Source organism: Cervus elaphus, chromosome 17, assembly GCF_910594005.1.
Source record: "Cervus elaphus chromosome 17, mCerEla1.1, whole genome shotgun sequence".
NCBI classification, from domain to species: Eukaryota; Metazoa; Chordata; class Mammalia; order Artiodactyla; family Cervidae; genus Cervus; species Cervus elaphus.
The window spans coordinates 60183109-60196888 of record NC_057831.1 but is presented as its reverse complement, the minus strand read 5'-3'; the positions used below and the strand labels follow the sequence as shown (position 1 = coordinate 60196888).

The following is a 13780-nucleotide window of genomic DNA, read 5'->3' as shown; positions in this document are numbered from 1 at the left end:
CAATCCCTGGGTCGAGAAGATCTGCTGGAGGAGGGCATGGCAACCACCTCCAGTGTCCTTGCCTGGAAAACCCCGTGGACAGAGGAGCCTGGTGGGTTACAGTCCATGGGGCCACAAAGAGTCAGACAGGACTGAAGCAAGTTGGCACACACGCGCGTGAAGGCAATCACTTGGCAGCATGTATCAGCGTCAGACCATCCTGCGCGCCTTAAGCTCACACAGTGTCATATGTCTCAAGACAGCGGGAAAAATCTGAACCATAAAAAGAAAATTTTAGTAAATAAATACATAAAGAAGTAAAATAAAACCTGCTCTGTCATGTATTATGGACCATTTCTGTCACATCACTGGTTGGTTGAAATGAAAGCTATACATAGATCCAGTGCTCAGATGAGCCAATGGATGAAAATGAAGTATTGATGAATGTGTTTTCTTTTGATGTAATGAATTGTTTAACAGCTGAGTTATGGTGTAAGTGAATGTTTTTGAGTATCTTTTAAAATGTTCATCTTTTGCAATGTGGTACTCTTTAGCTATAGCAATGTAACTAACATTTACTTTAATATACCTGTTTAAAGAACCACCCCTGCACGGTAGTCAAATTTGCTTCTGAAATGTACTTGGCAGATTTTATCAGTGTGATGGTTTATTCTTAGTAACGTTTTTTTTTTTTATTAAAACCCTTTATTCTCATTATGCATTGTGTGATGAATTTTACATTGGCTTTAGCCTGTATTTAAACTTTAAGTTTAATATTTTCTACTGAATACTGATATCTGTGCATAAAATTGGGAAATTTCATGGTGAAGAGGCAAGTTGGCTATCCCATGAAAGAACAACTTTGTAAATCTGCCTAGTTACCATAAATTATACTTTCTATACTAACTGCCCTTCTTTCCAAATCAGCTGAAAGTTTATTTCCTTAACTGACGAGTCTCTCAGTACTTCCCTTTTTCATGCTTTTGTGCCCCCAGCCCTCCTTTGATTATTTTCTCCTTTCTTTGTGTCCCTCCTCTCGCTTTCTGAAGCCATGTCCCTGAACCCGAGGATTATGGCTGCTCTCCTGATGAATGGTAAGCTGCATGGATCTTTCTGTCCCATTGATCCATTTAAAAGGTTTGCGTTTTATTGTTTTGTTAGATGCACTTCGCTACTTTGAAAAAAAATTACTAATCAGGCAGGATGACAATGCTGTAAAGTATTTCTTAGAATCTGCCGAATAAAGACGAACAAATCCATTGAATAGCCCTGATGTCCTGTTGAATAACCTTTAATCACTTTATGAACATTTAGTTCAAAGTTTAGGCTTGCTGGTTTTATGGAGCTATGTAGCTATAATAAAATCTATAACAATCAACTTAGAGTTCCTGGGCTGTGGACTACCTAAGATTTCAGGGACAGCTTCATAAATTTTGGTTTTTTTTAGCTCAGCACTGCCACCTTCTGCCACTGTTTGTATACTCTACAGAAAAATGCTACTGAACATAACAGTGAAAATTTCCTTTACATTTATTTTCATTAATTTGCTAAATCTGTTGGGAGGCTATAACGTAAGCATTTTTAAATGAGATATCTGGAACAAATGTTGGAAAAGTATGCTACCAAGGACTAGGGTTAACAGGAATATAATTAATTTTAGAATTATTGAATTGCATTTTATAAGCTTAATTTCTGTACATATTGGATTTTTTGTCTTACCTTAAAATCCTCACCATGGTTTATATTTTCATTTATAATGACATGAGTTTATCTCAATAATTCATTGCAATCTGGTGGCAAATGAAATTTCAGAAAGCAGATTTCTTTAATGCTGGTAACTGTAAAAAAACAGTATGGCTTTATATGTGATTACATTTCTATTTTCAGATGACACAGGGTATTTTATGATTAAGCCTTATTTTTCAACTTGGATTTTATTTCAATAAAGTGGAGATTTGGTAACAATTTGCAATAAGCCTCGTACTACCTAGAGTTAATGACAGAGGCAGCTGTTTGGTGCATGTGATACCTGATGATTCATTACACTTAAGCTCATTGCTTGGAGTGTCATGCATTTCAACACCTATCCACAACTGAATAATTGTCAGTGTCTTTTTAATGTGCCAAAACGCCTTACTGTTGGTGGATAATTCAAGTGTAATGATGTAGATAGTCTCTTCTAGTTAATCTTTTGAGAACATTGTTAAAATTTTGATTATATCTTTTTACTTGTTGCTTTTCAAAAGAATTGAATATATATTTTTATTTTTAGAATATGTGTTTTTTCTAAGATAAATCACTTTTTCTTGGGAAGGATATTACCTTCACCATATTCTTATTAAGGCTGGATGAAAATGTTAACCGTTGTTTACCTGGGTCATTTAAAATATTCTCCTTTCAGTCGAGGTTATTTCATGATTTTTATCACTATTGGGAAGAGACATTATTTTATCTGTTTAAATTTTTTATGTAAAACACCCTTTCTGGAAACTTGATATTCTAAACTGAGTAATTCCAAATTTTAAAATGTCAACTTTTCCATAAATTTTTGTATGGTTCCACTTGCAATTACATATAAACTTAGATATTAATGATATTTTAAGAAGTAAACACTAGGGAGGGTTTTTGCCAACTGTTTAATAGAGTGAGCTTTATTTTGAACACCTACGTGGGTCTCCTGACCCATCACGTGGTCACCTGTAAGCACCAGGGATGAAGGGACAGCTACTGCTTGGACTTGAGTTGTGTCCTGGGTCCTGAGCAGTTGCCAAGGATGCAGACGTCGATTCTGACCAGTGAGGTTCACATCCTGATCCTCATGCTGCTCTGCAGCCAGCTACCTCTCTTTGCCTGTGGGTCCTCATTGGGGAGAATGTAGACATCATAGGGAGGTTGAAAAGATTAAATGAATTCTGTTTTTAAAGTGCTTAGAAGAGTATCTCGGTGTTAGCTCCAGTGTCTCTCAGTTAATCCTCAAGACATATTTGAGGAGTTGTAATTGAAGCTGAGCGCCAAAGAATTGATGCTTTTGAACTGTGGTGTTGAGAAGACTCTTGAGAGTCCCTTGGACTGCAAGGAGATTCAACCAGTCCATCCTAGAGGAGATAAGTCCTGGGTGTTCATTGGAAGAAATGATGCTGAAACTGAAACTCCAATACTTTGGCCACCTCATGCAAAGAGTTGATTCATTGGAAAAGACCCTGATGATGGGGGCAGGAGGAGAAGGGAACAACAGAGGATGAGATGGCTGGATGGCATCACCGACTCGATGGACATGGGTTTGAGTAAACTCCAGGAGTTGGTGATGGACAGGGAGGCCTGGCATGCTGCGATTCATGGGGTCGCAAAGAGTTGGACACGACTGAGCGACTGAACTGAACTGAACAGAACTGAATTGATGCTGGTGAAATTTAGGCAGAGAAGCCAATAAGTAACTTCCCTCAAAGTATACAACCAGCAAACATGGGAGAAAAAGTTAAAACCTTGCTCAACCTGGGTATTAAGTAGGTGCTGGTTATATCACATCCAATAGTCTTTAAAGAGCTTCAGAAATATCTGCATTTAGAGAAAAGGTATCCTTACTATTTATTATTTCATTTTTTTCTTTCTCATTTTGTTAGGGTAGCAAGAGCAAGTATGGTTTAACTGGCTGACGAGAAAAGTTAGCCTGGGGGGACACAGCTTGTCACAACCCTAAATCTGGCATTTGCCAGATCTGGTCCACTTGATTTCATATCGCCAGTGAAGCCAAGATTGAAACCGTAGTCCTGATTGAATGAGCTGCTGGTCCTCGGGTAAACTGAAGAGTACCGCTGACTCTGTAAATCCAGAATCTCAAAGTTGATTCTTGTCTGACTGTCAGCAGCTTCACCTTTCAATGTGAAGTTCCATCGATTCCATAGATAAAATCTGTGACCTATGCCATGTATTTTACTATCATTCTTCAACCGTATTTGCCACAAAAATACCAAGTTAAAATACACATATTGTTTAACGCATACGTGTATGTAGATTTTTAGAGTTGGACACAACTCAGCAACTGAACAACAGAAATATGTAGATTATTTACATTTAGTCAAATTTGATGGCAAACTATTATAGTGACAGTTTCAAAAACACTTCCTTGACATTAAAAATAATTGGATAATGGCGGTAACTACTCACTTAAATCATTTCCCAACCAATAGCCACTTCCTCCAGAATTGGGATGGTTTTCTTGTTATTGCCAAGTGCCCTACATCAGCTGACATAACCTTGAAGGTTAATTCATTTCTATTAAAATCTACCATTCTTTAGACAGTATCAATATTTGGAGGATTGCACAAAAATATTTACTTACTATAAGCATCCATGTAGCCCTAAGATAAGATTATATTCCAAAGCTATATATTTTGTTACATTTTTTTCTTTTTCTGATTTTTTGGGGGAAATCTCAAGCATAAATAACAGTAGAAAACAGATGTACTCAAAAAAAAAAAAAAGAAAGAAAAGAAAAAGAAAACAGATGTACTCATTCACTCACTTCAATAATATGTACTCAAAGCCAGTTTCAGTTCATCTGTATTTTCCCCCACTATTACTTTAAGGAAAATCCCAAAGTAAGTATCCTGTGCTTAGTCATTTTACTGTGGCTTTTAGTATCAGCACAGTATCACTGGATAGTACCATTTTCTGGTCTTCTCTTCTCTTTTCATTTTGGTTTGTATGTATGTATGAAATGAGTGGTATTTATTTATTCTGCTGCCATCACTAGGCTCACTAAAACATTCTTCCAGGTGTGACTCTATAGTAACCAAATCTAACAAATTTATTTATTTATTTATTCCAGTCAAGGGACCATTTCACAGAATGTTTTTGGAACTCCTCTTTTGTAATTGCCCTCTGAAATCCTTTAGAACCACCCAGAAAAGCAGACCACATTGATGAAAACTAGTGTCTAAGAAAAAAATATTATTATTGAACTCAACCCCTTCTTTATATTCTTGGACTTGACCTGATGCTGTATAGCAATTTCATTTCTGAACATTAATCACCCTTCTAGGAATTCTGATTTGGAACAGTAGCACTGTTCAAAGCCAGAAGGTACAGATCCATTCAGAAAACAGTGTTTTTGTCACGCTGCCTTTGTCTTCCCGTACATGGATGTGTGTAGCGTCTGTGTGTATATAATGCATGCATTGAGTTTGTATGTAGAATGTATGTTTCAGCATAGTGTCTGTATGTATATAATGCATGCATTGAGTTTACATGTAGAATGTATGTTTCAGCTCATAATCGGATTTTGTTCTGGTTTTTCATTTTTAATTTAAATTTGATTTATTTAAGTTCATAATGCAGTAATGCCTCTCTTCCCTATCTCTGACCCTCCATTTCCCCACCTGAAGGCAGTCAGTGTAACCCATTTCAGGTTTATTTCTCCAGATCTATTCTACCATGTATGCATGTGTTTTCTTTCTCATTTTTACCCAAAGTGAAATACATTGTACACACCTTGGTACCAGCTTTTCATTTGATGGTACATCTTTGAGATTTGTCCATATTCCGTGGACAGCCTCCCGTTTTTCGTATGGTGTTCCATTATTATTATGTGGATGTACCACAGTCTTTTTAAGCAACAGCCCTAGTAAAACTTTGGGTTAGGTCTAACCTTTTGCTGTTAAAAGTGTGCTGCAGAGGGGGCGGCAAAAAAAAAAAAAAAAAAAGTGTGCTGCAAAGAATGAATTTGTACATACAGCCTTCTGCAGGAGGCAGTGTAAGTACAGAATAGACTGAAATTCCAGAAACTGGAATTTCTGGATCTCAAAGGATTATATTGATTTTAAATTTTGTTAGATATTGCCAATATCAGGGTCTTCCCTGATAGCTCAGTTGGTAAAGAATCTGCCTGCAGCACAGGAGGCTCTGGTTCATTCGATTCCTGGCTCGGGAAGATCAGCTAGAGAAGGGATAGGCTACCCACCCCAGTATTCTTGGGCTTTCCTTGTGGCTCAGCTGGTAAGGAATCCGCCTTCAATGTGGGAGACCTGGGTTCGACCCCTGGGTTGGGCAGATACCCCTGGAGAAGGGAACTGCTACCCACTCCAGTATTCTGGCCTGGAGAAATCCATGGACTGTATATAGTCCATGGGCTCACAAAGAGTCAGACACAACTGAGTGACTTTCACTTTCATTGCCAATATTCCCTTTTAGAAATTGTACCAGTGTTCATTCTCATCAATGATAGATGGTTTAACTGTTTTTCCAAGATTATAGCAGCAGGGTTGTCAAACTATTTCTGCCACATTGATAAATTTAAATCTCATTTCTCTCATCGTGCGGTAAGATTGAATGTATATTTAAAACCACTTCTGTTTCTTTCTTTGTGAACTGTGTGTTTATATCCTCTGCTCCTTGTTCTCTTGCACTGTTGATCTTTTTAGTGTGAGTTTCTATGAGCCCTTTTTATTTTGAGGGAATTAACCTTTCATTTTGAATAAAGTAACCATTTTATGTGTTGGAAATAGTTTTCCTCCCATTTTGTCATTTGGCTTTTGACTTATAATAGTTTGCTTATAATAGCAAACTATGCAGAAGTATTTTAGCTTTATGCAGACAGTATTTTCTATTTCTTTTCTGAGTACTAGGCGTTTCTACTCCTAAATTGTTTTTTAAGTTAAATAAAAATTGTTATTTATCTCTTCATTTGACATGATTTCATAGTCCACACTGTCATGTATGAAATTAACTAATATTGATTCAATTCAGTTCAGTTCAGTTGCTCAGTCGTGTCCGACTCTTTGCTACCCCATGGACTACAGCACACCAGGCCTCCCTGTCCATCACCAACACCCGGAGTTTACTCAAACTCATGTCAATTGAGTCAGTGATGCCATCCAACCATCTCATCCTCTGTCATCCCCTTCTCCTCCTGCCTTCAATCTTTCCCAGTATCAGGGTCTTTTCAAATGAGTCAGCTCCTCGCATCAGGTGGCCAGAATATTGGAGTTTCAGCTTCAGCCATCAGTCCTTCTAATCAATATTCAAGAATGACTTCCTTAGGATGGACTGGATGGATCTCCTTGCAGTCCAAGGGACTCTCAAGAGTCTTCTCCAACACCACAGTTCAAAAGCATCAATTCTTTGGCACTCAGCTTTCTTTATAGTCCGACTCTCACATCCATACATGACCGCTGGAAAAACCATAGCCTTGACTTAGACGAACCTTTGTTGGCAAAGTAATGTCTCTGCTTTTTAATATGCTGTCTAGGTTGTTCATAGCTTTTCTTCCAAGGAGCAAGTGTCTTTTAATTTCATGGCTGCAGTCACCATCTGCAGTGATTTTGGAGCCCAAAAAATAGTCTATCACTGTTTCCACTGTTTCCCCATCTATTTGCCAGGACATGATGGGACCAGATGCCATGATCTTAGTTTTCTGAATGTTGAGCTTTAAGCCAACTTTTTCACTCTCCTCTTTCACTTTCATCAAGAGGTTCTTTAGTTCTTTTTCACCTTCTGCCATAAAGGTGGTGTCATCTGTATATCTGAGGTTATTGATATTTCTCCCTGGCGATCTTGATTCCAGCTTGTGCTTCCTCCAGCCCAGCGTTTCTCATGATGTACTCTGCATATAAGTTATATAAGCAGGGTGATAATGTATAGCCTTGACGTACACCTTTCCCTATCTGGAACCAGTCTGTTGTTCCATGTCCAGTTCTAACTGTTGCTTCCTGACCTGCATACAGATTTCTCAAGAGGCAGGTCAGGTGATCTGGTATTCCCATCTCTTTCAGAATTTTCCACAGTTTGTTGTGATCCACACAGTCAAAGGCTTTGGCATAGTCAATAAGGCAGAAATAGATGTTTTTCTGGAACTTTCTTGCTTTTTCTATAATCCAATGGATGTTGGCAATTTGATCTTCTCTGGTTCCCAATACTGATCAGGCCACACTAATTGTAATTTATGTTTATCCATAAAATTCTGAATCTTCTCATTTTTATTGCTATGAGGATTCTTCATTTTTGGATGATTAGGAAATAATTATTTGCAATGTATCATAGCTTTTAAATCGGTCTACAAGAAGCAGTAAATTATATGACACTGTGGATTAACTGCTCATTTTTCATTTTATCTTAACTGTTACACCCCCTGCCTTATTGCTTTTTGCAAAACACCGTAATTTCTTTGTCTCCTTATAAGGCAAAGTGTCACTTGAAAACTTCTATGAAAAGTTTTAACAAAAGGTAGATGTTGGCTTACACTTTTATGTATGCACAGTTTGCAAATTCAAATAGCTTTGTCAGCTAACAATTTAATCTATTTTACATTTATGCAATTGGTTCTTATTTTGAAATGACTTTGAGCTTCCTAATTTTATCTGTTTACTTTTACTAAAAGTGGACATTTTGTGAGGTTTCAGATAGGGGTGATGAGAGCACCGTACCTGAGTTACCCAGACCAAGCTGTGTGATTAGCAGATGAAATGCTGATGATTTTGTGATCTTGGAAAGGAAGCTCCTTTCTGGGAGAAGAGTTAGCATTTTCTACGTCAGAAGGTTTCACTGGTGAATGGAGGGCAGGCTGTGTCCGTGTAAACATTTCAGTTGCATATCTAGTGTTATTTGTTATAAATACATTTGAAAGTTTCATCAATTGTGGTAACTGTGATTTATGAGATGAAAGACTTACTGGTGAGATTAATAAGACACATCTTCAAACTTATAAAAGCTTTTAGTTCAGAATTCTTTAGAAGGAAGATAGACCTCCACATGCAAGATGTTACTGTGAATATTCCTTGAAATTTCAATTTATCTAATAAGTGGGGAAGTATAACTAAGAACCAATAATGAATACATTTTATAAATAATAGGGAAATTTTATAGAGCCCTGAATAATAAACTTTAGAATGATAATATTTAGAGGATAAATGTATGTTAATTTTTTCTGCCTGCCAATTGATAAGTTGTTTAAAAGTTCTTGGACTTTTCATCTTTAATACTAAGAAGAGGAGGAGTTTTAATTAATTATTATTTGTTATTTTATAAATAAATTATTATTATTAAAATAATAGTAATAGAAAATGTGTTCATTCTGTTTCCTAGTGATGTTTTTGAGAATTCTAATCTATGTGCTAAGAAAGGTGTATTATATTATAATATTGAGAATTAATAGATCAAAGTGTTACACATTAATAAAGATGTATTTTACTGTAAAATTCCAACTTCCTTTTATGGTGTATGGTTAAAAAGATATTTACATATATTGATGATCTGGTTTAGGTTAAATTATTTTACATTCTTTTTTTTCTTCAATGATTTCTCCTTCCGTTCAAGCAGCTGACTTTAAAATATGAAACTCTTGACATTTGGCACATTGGCACTGATAATTCTCTTTGTAACCTGTAAAAGTTATGATTAAAAGCTTTCTTGATTACAGCTGTTTAATATTGAACACATTATTTTTTCCTCAACGACTTCTGAAATTTCATTCTGTGCACAAAAGCTTTAGATCTATATATTTTCACTGAACGGTAAAAAGTATACTCTTGGGGTTTGACATTTCCACTTAAATGTTCCTTGTCCTTCCTTTGAATCTCAACATTTTGATATTAAATTGCATGGCTATGAGATTAGTAATAGCTAGATTATAGAGGCAATTCTCATTTGATTTGTTTCATATGGAGTTCAAGTTTGCTGATCTGAAGATAGCGACAACACAAAACCACATATATACTTTTATGGCTTTTTTCTCCTTTATAGAGTAACTGTAATATGTACATAAATATATAAGATATTTGTTAGTGATAAATGTTAATGAAATGTGTAATCAGTTTATTCATATTTTCGTTTCATATGGTAATCATATAGTATTACTCACTTCAAATCAATTTTCATGGCTAAAGTGAAACAGTATTATTTTTATAATAACTCTATTAATTCTCAAAATTTTTAAACCTTGGAAAAATTATGAAAGTAGAAAAATTCAATTCCATGTATATTAGCAGTTTTGTTACATTTTTTAAATTAAATTTTTTTCAACATAATTTTACTCTAGGAAAATGAATGGTAAAATGCTACTTTTTGTTAACACTAAAAAAGGCTTTCACATTTTATAATGTTTGAAAATATCCTATGATTCAATCATGAAATATATGTTATCTTATTTAGAAATGTAGACTAAATTATACTTAATTTATTAAGAGTTTGTAGGCATAATGATTTATTTTAAAAGTAACTTACAGGTAGATCTGCGGGCTTGTATAAATGAATCAAATATTCTCCATTTTTTCCCCTTTAGGCAGAGCTCACAGTTTGGAGATGAAAAAACATTCAGTGATTCATCGTTGCTGGAAAACCTCCAAAATAATCATGTAAGAAGCGTAGTATCATTATCTTTTCATTAATAGATGAAAACTAATGAGTGTTTCTCTGAATTACCTTCCATGCTTACATATTCCATTTTTTACTTTCATGATCATTTTTAATAATTATAAAAATCTGTTGTCTCTAAATTATTTTTACTTGGCCAACACAAATCTGTGATTTTTAGAAATTTACTTTTAACACTGTCATTTATTGATACTCTGTCTTTTTAAAAATATTACATAATTTAGAGCTCTATTTATATGAAACATCTCATTGTTAACAATTTCAAAATATCTATGGAAATTAATTACCTGCTCAAAATTATAGGCCAGTGCTAAATCTATACAACAAGAACTTTAGACATCTGCCACCCAATGTGAGTATTCCACTTATAAAGTTACTGATACTTACTAAAATTCCATCTGATCAAATGAGATGATCTCTGAAGTTTAAGGGCTTTCCAAATGGCACTAGTGGTAAAGAATCTGCCTGCCACTGCAGGAGACATAAGAGTCTCGGGTTCGATCCCTGGGTCGGAAAGATCCCCTGGAGGAGAAAATGACAACACTCTCCGGTATTCTTGCCTGGACAGTTCCGTGGGCAGAGGAGCCTGGGGGCCTGCAATTCCACGGGGCTGCAACTGAGCACGCCCAGGTTTACATCCCCAACTTTGCTCACAGTCACTTCAGGTTCCGTGCATCAAAACTTGAACTCCTGCTCATCACCCCAAAACCAGCCCCTGCCTGGCACTGGTGGACTTGCCGCCTCTGCCCCTGGGCAGGGCCCTGGCAGTGCGTTCATGTGGATATTTTTGCTTTCAACAGAACGTGAGCTTCAAGATCCACAAAGTCTAGACCTAGACCCAGCTCTTCCTTCTTGTGTTCTCAGGTTCAGTAAATTACACAATCAACTGTCTTATCACTCGGTCTAGGAACTTAGGGTTGCTTTGCTTCCTCTGTCCTCTCCATCTCCAGATCTGTAATGAATCACTAAGCCCTTGTCAATGCAGCTTTCTTGTGTGTGTGTGTGTGTGTGTGTGTGTGTGTGTGGTGGCACAGTTGTGGCCAACTCTTCACGACCCCATGGACTGTAGCCTGTCTGGCTCCTCTGTCCATGGGGTTTCCCAGGCAAGAACACTGCAGTGGGCTACCATTTCCTCCTCCAGGGGATCTTCCCCATCCAGGGTCAAACCTGCATCTCCTGCGCCTCCTGAATTGACAGGCAGATTCTTTGCCACTGCACCACTGGGAAGCCCATGACTTTCTAGAACATGTCCTAAAGGTCTTGTTCACCTCATTCTCACTTTCTCTACCCCAGTCAAGACAGCCAGCATCCCCCAGGTACATTGCTGCAACAGCCTCCTAACCAGTCTCCTGGTTTCCATGTTCACCCCTCCCATCCTTGTTGCACATGGCAGCTAGAATGAGGCCAGTGGAAATCAAGTCCCAGCACAACCCCTGTTGAAAACCACTCTCTGGCTTCCCTCTCAACTTACAAAGTTGCGTGATCCAACCTCTGCCTGAGTCACCAGCCTCACTTGGACCTACCTTCCCTTTCTTTCTCCTCAGGCTGTCCTGGCTTTCTTTCATCTTCTCATACATGCTTCATTCTTTCCTGCTTTAGGACCTTTTCAGTCACGTGTTATCCTGCTTGATGGAAAACTGTGCTCACTCCTTCATGAGGCTGAAACTTCATCAGCTTAAAGATCACATTGTCTTGAGAACAACCACAAACTGACTCAAATCATATTATATGATTTTCACACATTTTATCCTTTGTAACCCTCTTCACAGTATAAATAAATGATGTGAAGTTTGCTCAGTCGTGTCCAACTTCTGGCAATACCCCATGGACTATACAGTCCGTGGAATTCTCCAGGCCAGAATACTGGAGTGGGTAGCTGTTCCCTTCTCCAGGGGATCTTCCCAACCCAGGGATCGAGCCCAGGTCTTTCACATTGCAGGCGGGTTCTTTACCAGCTGAGCCACAAGGGAAGCCCATAAATAAATGATACTTGTGTACTGTTTATCTATGTTCTGTTTCCACCCCCCCTCCCCACGTCAAAGCATCATGAAGCAGGGACCTTGTCTGATTTGTCTGCTGTTCTAGCCGGAACACAGTTTTGTTTTTTTTTTTTTCAAATAATGTTTTGATGTACCTTTCCAGTCATTTTAGTTTGTTGATCCAAGAGCATGGAGGAATTTTTTTCCTTTATTAATTCAAGTGATACTCTTCTTCATCAGGAACCAGAAAAGAAGATGTTTAATTTCAAAAATATGGTTGCTATTCTCCTATAAACTCAAAAACTCCTTGCAGAAAGGATCCTGTCTTCCTCAGGCCATGACTACACAGGACTTGCTCAGTCAATCCTTTTTTATTTAGTAGAACACTTATCAGGTTATGGTTGTTGTTTTTGGGAAGAGAGACCAAAGCATCGTAGAGGAATCCTCTGCCATCATCACCGTGACCCAAAGTAGTGGGACTGCAGTGAGATTAGATGCCTAAGATTTAGATCTGATCAGGAATTAGAACCAGGTAAATGAACATTTTAGAATTCCTCTCTTGTCCTCTGATAACAGGATTCAACCTTATCTGCCTTTTTCACTGTGCTGTTTCTATTTAACAAGACAAAGTGGCCTTATGTAGATGTTTAGAAAAGGAATGAAGAGGTTGCAAAACTGAAGGATTTTAGTAAAAAATATTTTTTCTTCATAGTGTTGATTTCTTGGCTTTCACCCTCAACATTTAACAGTTGCACTCAATAAATATACATGAAGTAATGCTACTACCATTGTGTCATAATGGTGAAATGAAAGGGCCTAAGTTACGTGTTTATTTCTCACAGCCCACTGCACCAATAATATGTGAATTTCTCACAATGATGGCAGTATGTCACACAGCAGTACCGGAGCGGGAAGGAGATAAGATTATTTACCAGGCAGCATCTCCAGGTACCAATGAAGCAACTGTGATGTATTTCTTGGCTGAAAATTGTTCTGAAATATGGGATTGTTCAGAAAAACTTAATTTGAAGAAGTAAAACAACCAAGTTACTTTTGTTTCAGATTAAAAATGTTATTTACTAGTTAGAAATGTTGGCTTTCAAAATTATACATATATGTACATATTTTAAAATCCATAACTGTGTAATATTTGTTGTATAACATGTTACATGGAAATTTGAATAGCAAAATTCATACAGGCTTAAAAACATGGTACTCTATGTGCATAGTACGTTTTCCCTTCTTTATAATTAAGAAAAAACTGTTGGTCATAAACTGTTTTTTCACGTAAGCAGGCAGGAAAAGGAAGATCCGTTTGCCTGAAGAGTGTTGATTTTAGAATACCAGCTTTTCTTCTTCTGGAAATGATAATCAAGGAGTTCGCTGTGTATTTACTTGGATGAGAAGAGCTTTACACTTAGAGAGGAGATTCCATACTTACTTATTTTCAGTGTAAA

At 37.0% G+C, this 13780-nt stretch overlaps 1 protein-coding gene across 3 annotated transcripts in view; it reads left to right on the top strand.

The window, feature by feature from the left end:
* Positions 1-13780, top strand: part of ATP8A1 (ATPase phospholipid transporting 8A1) — a 228475-nt gene that overhangs the window by 83506 nt on the left and 131189 nt on the right. For 2 of the 3 annotated variants that reach the window (XM_043871058.1, XM_043871059.1), the window contains exons 15-17: positions 1029-1073; positions 10253-10325; positions 13166-13271. In XM_043871058.1, coding sequence (XP_043726993.1) covers positions 1029-1073; positions 10253-10325; positions 13166-13271 — 224 coding nt within the window. The remainder of the gene's footprint in view (positions 1-1028; positions 1074-10252; positions 10326-13165; positions 13272-13780) is intronic. The other variant, XM_043871060.1, reaches the window with a different exon arrangement.